Source organism: Octopus bimaculoides, chromosome 1, assembly GCF_001194135.2.
Source record: "Octopus bimaculoides isolate UCB-OBI-ISO-001 chromosome 1, ASM119413v2, whole genome shotgun sequence".
NCBI lineage: Eukaryota > Metazoa > Mollusca > Cephalopoda > Octopoda > Octopodidae > Octopus > Octopus bimaculoides.
In genome coordinates, this window is record NC_068981.1 from 94,000,459 (window position 1) to 94,008,801 (window position 8,343).

General features: G+C 35.8%; 1 protein-coding gene across 1 annotated transcript in view; it reads right to left on the reverse strand.

Annotated features, from left to right (window-relative positions):
- Nucleotides 1–392: 392 nt before the first annotated feature.
- LOC106875282 (NADH dehydrogenase [ubiquinone] iron-sulfur protein 3, mitochondrial) overlaps nucleotides 393–8,343 on the reverse strand; it is a 10,673-nt gene continuing 2,722 nt past the window's right edge. The window contains exons 4-6 of the mRNA XM_014923367.2: nucleotides 5,278–5,403; nucleotides 2,651–2,770; nucleotides 393–682 (exon numbers count right to left, since the gene is read on the reverse strand). Coding sequence (XP_014778853.1) covers nucleotides 503–682; nucleotides 2,651–2,770; nucleotides 5,278–5,403 — 426 coding nt within the window. The 3' untranslated portion in view covers nucleotides 393–502. The remainder of the gene's footprint in view (nucleotides 683–2,650; nucleotides 2,771–5,277; nucleotides 5,404–8,343) is intronic.

Genomic DNA, 8,343 nt, shown 5'->3' on the forward strand with positions numbered 1-8,343 from the left:
CTTTCAACACTAATGTGAAGGTACACAGCTTAGTGGTTAAAGCATCCAGCTCACAATCATGAGGTAGTGAGTTCGATTCCCAGACCAAGCTGTGTAGTTGTATTCTTGAGCAAGACACTTTATTTCATGTTGCTCCAGTTCACTCATCTGTAGAAATGAGTTTTGACATCACTGGTGCCAAGCTGTATCAGCCTTTGCCTTTTCCTTCAATAACATTGGTGATATGGAGAGGGGAGGCATGGTATGCATGGGCTACTACTGGTCTTCCATAAACAACCATGCCCAGACTTGTGCCTCGGAGGGTAACTTTCTAGGTGCAATTCCATGGTCATTCATGACCAAACGGGGTCTTTACTCTTGCGTCAAGACAAAGAAAAAATATCACTCACAGGTTTATTTACAGCCTAATTTTATTGTCATTATTTTTAATTTATTCAACATTCAATACATACAGTCTGTTGTTTATTAAAAGATTCTGTAACTTTCTAACAAGTGTTTGTAGTTATTTCTTTTCTTCAACTTTTCCACTTTCAACTTGCTTCAAAGCAATTTCCTGAGCTTCGTTTGTTTCTCGGTAATTGCGGTATGTTTCCCAAGGTGTACTGTATTCAAACTTACGAAACTCTTGCGTCATTTCCAGGGGTTCAATGACAACACGTTGTAACTCATCATCATAACGAACCTACAAAGAAAGTTAATTCAAAACATTCAACATTAATATTTTATTGCAGAACACTAGCAACAAATAAATAGTGTAATAAATTACTTAAAACCCAAGGTAACACATATTTAGTAAACAGCTACTTAACAGAGAATTCCTAATAAAACACTGAAGCAGCAATAATATGTTAGTAAACTGATATAAGAAAGTTGAACCACAATCAGCTTAATATGTGACTAACTGGGAATTTAATATATGACCCCTGTGAGTTTCAGCGATGCTCACCATGCTGCAATGACTTAAGATCATATATTTGGTTAGCTGTTCTTCCTTCTCAAATCAACAAATAAAATACTTTATTCTTTTGGAATCTAAAATTTATTCCTGTAATATGTTAAACAACTACTCAGCCAAAAAAACAGTACCAATTGTTCAGCAAACAAGATGTTAGAATACTGCTTATCCAATGGGTGGTCATGGCTAGAATAACTTTGATCAGAGATTTGCTTAATCAAAGTTGAACTTAGGCTAAAGAACAACAACAGAAGAGAGGGTTTGTAATACTTGAAATATTGGTTAAGGATTCAGAACCACAGTTGATAGAGTTATTAGAATTCCAGTGCAATATTGTTCTGATATAACTGAAAAATCTTTTGTTAACTTGTAGTGATATATTCAAATCAGAACACAGGCTGCTCAAAAGATTGGTCAAATCCACAGGTGTAGTCTCGAGTTCAATCCCACAGCACAACACCTTGGGTAAATATATTCTACTATAGCTTTGTGATGACTGTAAATAAGCATCACCATCATACAAAAGATTGCTCATTTCCAATCTTCTGAGATAAACATGCCTCGTCATGGGAAATATTACTTTGCCTGTAAACAAGTGAAGCAAACAGGAAGGGCATCCAGCCATGAAAATATCTAATTCAACAAATTATGTCTCAGGCAATGTTAAATGATGATTTAATGGTTTCAGTCAGAGGATGAAAAGCAGGACCCATGAGTCCTTTTTCATGAGCTCTGTAAGTGGTTACACTCAAATTGTCCAAATGTTTGCAATAGAATGGGCTTTGCCAAAAGCACCCAAGGGCCAGGTGGTGCTCTTAGACTTGGAGAGAAATTAAGTCTTCAAACAAAGTCTATACACTGGACTTCTATACAGCTTCCATGTACCAAATTTCACTTATAAGGCTATGGTAGCAAAATCTCACCCAAAGTGCTCTTCTTAATCATACAGCTATACTTGTACCCTCAAAACCAGTGGTTCTCAACTAAGGTCCATATAACCCCTGAAGGTCCATATAAGATCTTTGGGGGGGCCGTGCAAGTAAAATAGTAAATTAGGGAACCATAGTAGTATTTTAAGGATCCAAGAAAAAAATTTGCTTTAAATTTATTTATTGCAAGAAACAGCTAGGTTTCTTTCTCTAACATTTTAGATAGTTCAACATACACAAGTTTATGTGCGAAAAATAAAATAGGAATTTTGAAAGTATCCATAAAATTAGTTTTTTAAATATTGAATGGCTATGAGGGCCCACCAGAATAAAATAGTAATCAAAAGGGTCTGTAGATAAAAAAAAATGATTGAGGACCCCTGCTCTAAACCATACATTAGTACCAACACTCTTTAACCATTACAGCAATACCTGCACTCTCTTAATCACACAGCCATATCTGTACCCTCTAAACCATACAGTACTCTTTTAACCTTTTAGCATTCAAACCAGCCATATCTGGCCAAAATATTTAATCTGTTTACATTGAAATTGGCCAGATCTGTCCTCTCAACTCAACCCTACAATGTCTTTCTAAAACTAAACAATCGCATCATTGAAATCTCTCAACTTCAAGATAATGCATGTTTAATTCAAAACAGTATAAATAAACCAACATTATATTTGGCAGATAGAGAGAGAGAGAATACTGTTGTTAAGATGATATTTTCGAAAGCTACAATAGATTTACTGATATAAAGCTTACTTCCGTGAATCCTGAGAGAGGGAAGTCTTTCCTAAAAGGATGGCCATCAAAACCATAATCTGTTAAAATGCGCCGCAAGTCAGGATGGTTAGCAAAAAATACTCCATACATGTCCCAAATCTAAAAAAAAGTTGATTTAAATATTTAAATAAAGAATATATACAAACATATACATGTGTGTATGCATGTGCATGTGTGTGTGTGTGTGTGTGTGTGTGTGTGTGTGTATGTATTTTTCTTCTGAGATATGAGTATTTCTATCTTTTGTACTCAGTTTATTTCCTGTGAGATAATAAGAGCAGTACTTAATGAGTAAACCACTCCATATAGCATTCATTATCTGGAAAAGGCCTTTCACACATGACTATGCTCTATAACAGTCTGGCAGTTACTAAGAAAACTACAGGTGAATGGCTTATGAGAACTGTGCAAACCATATACAGAGATGCTGTCAGCAAAGTGAAAGTTAGTGAGGAACTTAGTGTGCAATTAGGTATCCAGTAGGTATCCATCACGTTCCAATAATCAGCTGCCTTCCTCTTTATTATAGTTCACTTGGCCATAGAGTAGAGTTTAAGATAGAGAGTCTTTGTGAACTTCCATTTCTTCACTATACTATAGTGAAGAAATTCCAAATGAAGAAGGAAAACCAAGAACTGAGATATGTTAAGGTAAACCTAACAATGACAATAGTTTTAACTGGTAGGAAAGAAAACAAGACTTCCTAACCATCTGGGAATAGTTGAATCATATGCAGAAAAGGAGTAGGAAAAAAATGCATATGGTGAACCCAATGTAAACTATAAATGTACAAGGAGAACAATGGGATAAAGTAGGTACACAGAGAAGAACTTTAAATGAAGTGGATTAGCAATTGTGCAGGGGTATTTAACTGAAATATCACCAATAAAACAAATTCAGTAGCCCAGAAGGCTTCTATTATCTAGGTGACTTAATTAACAATGGAAGGTGTTCCTAAGCACATACATAATCATCACTACTTCACCCCTTATTTCTCTATGCTTGCAAAGGTTTATTATAGACATGTCAACGCTAACCATCTCAAATAATGATGACCCAGCACCTTTGAGACCTCACCATTTCTTGTTTCTTCCATCGAAACACCAGTGCTTGTTCTGGTATTGTTATTCTATATATCGCTGGTGGGGAGATGAATCACTGCTATCTCTAGCAGTCAAACGTCTATCATTGATGAGACCAAAGAAGGTCGAAATCATGTGATCTGGTGATCTCAGTGCTGGGAATTTATCTCCTCACTAGCAATATAAACAAGAGTAAATTTTGCACCAAAAGCCAATATGAGAGTTTCACTCATGGTAACTACCAAAATATAGTTTGTTCTAATGGAACATCTATGTTTAAGTGGGGATAAATATTACTTCTCAGTATTAACACTGAGACTGTCTTTAATACATATCTTTCAACAAACTGTATATTAGTATGATACAGCACATTTTTCAAAAAATATGCTGTCTACATATTTAATTCCTACCTATATCTTTTTTCCTACTTATGGAGCATAACAATTACTTCTTTCCCTTCAGTTATTCTCAAGCAGTGATTATTAACCTTTCATGTGCAGTCTTTGAGAAATATGTATGAAAGTATCAAACTTCCAACAACCCCCAAATCTGTTTCATACTAAAAAAAACAGATTGTTTACAAAAAAAATCTGAATTTCTTAATAACTTTTGGTGAGAACAAAAAGGTTAGTTGAGATAAAAATTTGGGAATTTACAAACAACTATTTCCTGGTTATATTTAAACCTGCTGTACATATGTAGTGAACCAAAGTCAATAAATCTTGACATTAAATCAAGCTGTAGCTATTTCATTTAACTTAGATCACTAATGTTTTCAAGGAAGACAGACATTGTATATTTCATTTACTTTCTCATCAAAATAAACAGTTAATAGAAAAAAATCAATATATAATTCTAATTAGAAAAAGCCAAGCAAAGCATTGATTGATAAGTATAAACTTGATGAGAATATCTGACAACTCTTTTTCATCAACTCCTTTTCTAATCCAGATTATCTATATAATTCATTTGAAATTAGGCATATTCCTCTAACACATATACACAGCACAAATACTATCAAAATAAGGTAGATGTATATGAGCATGAAAGTATGTTTGTGAATGAAAATACTTTTTTACTACATTCTACTTTACTGAATCAATTCAATAATCTTTTATTCCATTTTATTTTCACAGACATAAGTAATATTTCATATTCTTCAAAATTCTATAACTGACAAGAAGAATAACTATCACAGTTATTCTAAAAGTCAGACCTAACACAGCCTATTTGTTAATATAAGGGAAAAATTATGAACTAAAATAATTATGTAAAGCTAATTAAAAGATCAAAAGCTAAAGAATTCTTAATTTAAGATTAGACGTAACTATATCTACTTCTAAATACATCTGTACTGTTGCCAATAAATGTTATTAGCATTGTTTTAAATTAATTCCAACAGATTATTTTTAATGGCACCATAGAGGAACCAACTTCATATTACATGCAACATGCTATTCAAACTCATTTCACAAAATATCAACATTACATAGAAAATTTAGAGATTTCATGCACGTAACTTACTTCTCTTTCATACCAATTGGCTCCAGCAAAAACAGAACAGATTGAGTCAAGAGGGGTCAGTTCATCAGTGTATGTTTTTACACGGATCCGAGCATTGTAATTCAGGGAAAGAAGAATATACACAACCTGAAAATACAAAGCAGATAAAAAGTGTTTAAAGACATGTATAAATATCCACAAAGTACTGCATAAGGTACATAGTGAAAGGTTATCAATATGTAATAATTACTAAGGTGGCAGGCTGGCAGAATCATAAGCATGCCAGGCAAAAATGCTTAGCAGCATTTCATCTGTCTTTACTGAGTTCAAATTCCACCAAGGTTGACATTGCCTCTCATCCTTTCAGAGTCAATAAAATAAATACCAGTAGAGCATTGGGGTTGATGTAATCAACTTACTCCCTCCCATCAAAATTGCTGGCCATGCACCAAAATTTGAAACCAACCTGTAACAATTCCAATTATATAAAAAGATGATCTTTAAAATCTTAACAGAAAGAGTGCTTTGTGGAGTCAGTTTTCTATGACTGTGGTGCTCATTTTTATTACTATAACACAAATTCCTTTGACAAAGTTTTCATAAAGATACACTTCCTGATACCAGCTTATTTATGGATTAAACATTGACAGTGAGACATGGTTATTTAATCAGGGGGATCAGCAGAAGATGCAGAAATGCAGTAAAATGGATGAGTAAAATTAAGCTGTTGACAAAAGACGTGGGTTAGTGTCCTGCTGGCAGTCTTCAACTTATACTATCTAACAGGGATTTTCAACTCAATAGTCACATGCGAGACATCATCCATGCGGACACATTTCTCTCCTATGACATCATGATTCTCTTGCAACATGAAACACTTCAAGTCTTTGGTCCTCACAACGCAGAACATTGGCAAATTTGTTCTTAACTGTTTCCCCTCTGGCTAAGTAAACCTGTCTCCTAGCTTCCCATCTGGCAATCTGATACAATTCCCTGCTACCACCATCCTTCCATGCTTGTTTCTTTTCCTTAATGGCCCTTTCAACTAAATTGTTCCACCACCACATTACCTTTGTTCGAGAGAGGACTTTGCACCATCCACAGATCTGGTCAGTAGCCTCAACAGGTTGTCCCATAGGAACCTCCAGTTGTCTTCTACATCATGCGATGCTATATCCCTCTCTATTTTGTCAAAAGCTTCGAGTAATATGTCTCTAAATCTCTGTCCATTCGCAGGATCCTTAAGGTTCCAGACCCTTCTTCTCCATGCTGACCATCCACTTAGCCCTGATCCTGAAGTTGCTAACTACTAATCTAAGTTGTGGGGTGCATTCTTCACCTGGGAAGATTTTGGCATTTATAAGTAGTCATCTTTCCCGTTTCCTGGCGGGGATATAATCAATTTTACTAGTGTGTCCACCAGATTGGTGGTGAACAGGTGGCTGGCAGGTTTCCTGAAGTAAGTATTACAAACCATAAGATCATTTGCATTGCAGAACTCCAGCAGCCTGGTTCCCTCCTCTTGCGGGAACCAAAACCATAGCCTCCATATATGCCATGGAAGCCCCCTGCATGTTGTCCAACATGCCCATTGAGGTCACCAGCTACAAAGAGAAGGTCCCTGTCATTCGTTGACAAGGTAATCTGCAGGAGGGTATCATAAAATCGGTTTTCCTGTTCATCAGATAGTCTCGGCTGAGGGGCATAGGCCGAGATAATGGTTGCTAAACCATGTTCCAGCACTAATCTAATCTTAAGTATTCTATCACAGATTCTGACTACCTCGATTACCTTCAACCCATTTCTCTGCAAGAAGTATATCCACGCTCATGACCCTGTCAGCGTTCCCTGCCCAGAAAATCTTATACCTATGTTCTTTGCCTGTGAGGAACCCAGCAGAACTTCTGCTCCACCTTACTTCTTGGATGCAGCACGAATCTACACGTCTCTGTTCAAGCATCTCAACAATCTCACCAGACCTACATTTCAGAGTGCCAACCCTGAGGATGTAGGATGAGAATATAGGAGGATGGGGAACAGCAGCATCATGTACATGAAAAGAAAGCTCACATTTGGCAGGAGTCATTAACATACAATAGCCTTCAACCTGCATACACTACACCATCATTTTTCATGCACTACATATTCACTGCATTTCATAGGAGATAAAACCTAAGTAGGGATGGGGGGAACATTAAGCCTTTGGAGGTGTTCATGAGAGAGAGACGTCCGATAGAGGTCAGAGGATAGAGACTTCCAGTACAAGTGGTGGAAGTGGGAAGGGTGGACACACTGCGAAACAGCAAAAAATTCAGGCTGCTGGTGTGAGAGAATAATGATGATATTAATGAGATAGAATTGGGTATTTGAATTCATAACTAGGGTTATGGTCAAGAGTTTTTGGTCAGCCAAACAGTGACAAAATTAGATAAATGAATGAATAAATGACAATAATAATAAGGATAATAATAATAAATGAGCGTGAAAGAGGGGGAGTTTGATTGAGACGAAACTGTGTTTACATAGATAATGAAATAGATAGAATAATGAAATGAAATAAGAAGGTAATTATGATCTGCACTGAAATGAGAGATTTAGATGTGTGCTAGTTGAAAACAAAGTCTTTTATCTGAACATCTTCTGGTATTCTTGTCTGTTTGACGAAGTATTAAATATGAGATAGAGGAATCTGAATGAGCTACTTTATATAGGGCGGGGTGAGAGCAAAGGGAGTGTTGGAAGAAGCAAGTGGTTATCGAAATAGAGAGAGAGAGAAACTAGAGTTAGGCTGGACGAAGACAGAGCACAAGGAGAAAGAATTTTTTGAGATTTAGGGTAACATAATTGAAAAGAATGGGTTGATGAGATACAATTGGGCACTGCAAAACAGCAAAAACCTATGATATACTTTAGTCACTATTTCAAAACTGAATATTTTTGTGACATTTCAAGAAATAGCTATGATTTATATACTGTTCTAATCAGTATCTTTTAAACATCTATATTTGCATAACAGCATAAATTAGATTGCTATGCAAATTAGATAATTGAATGTTGTTAAAGAAGCTAATGACAAGGTACTGATGC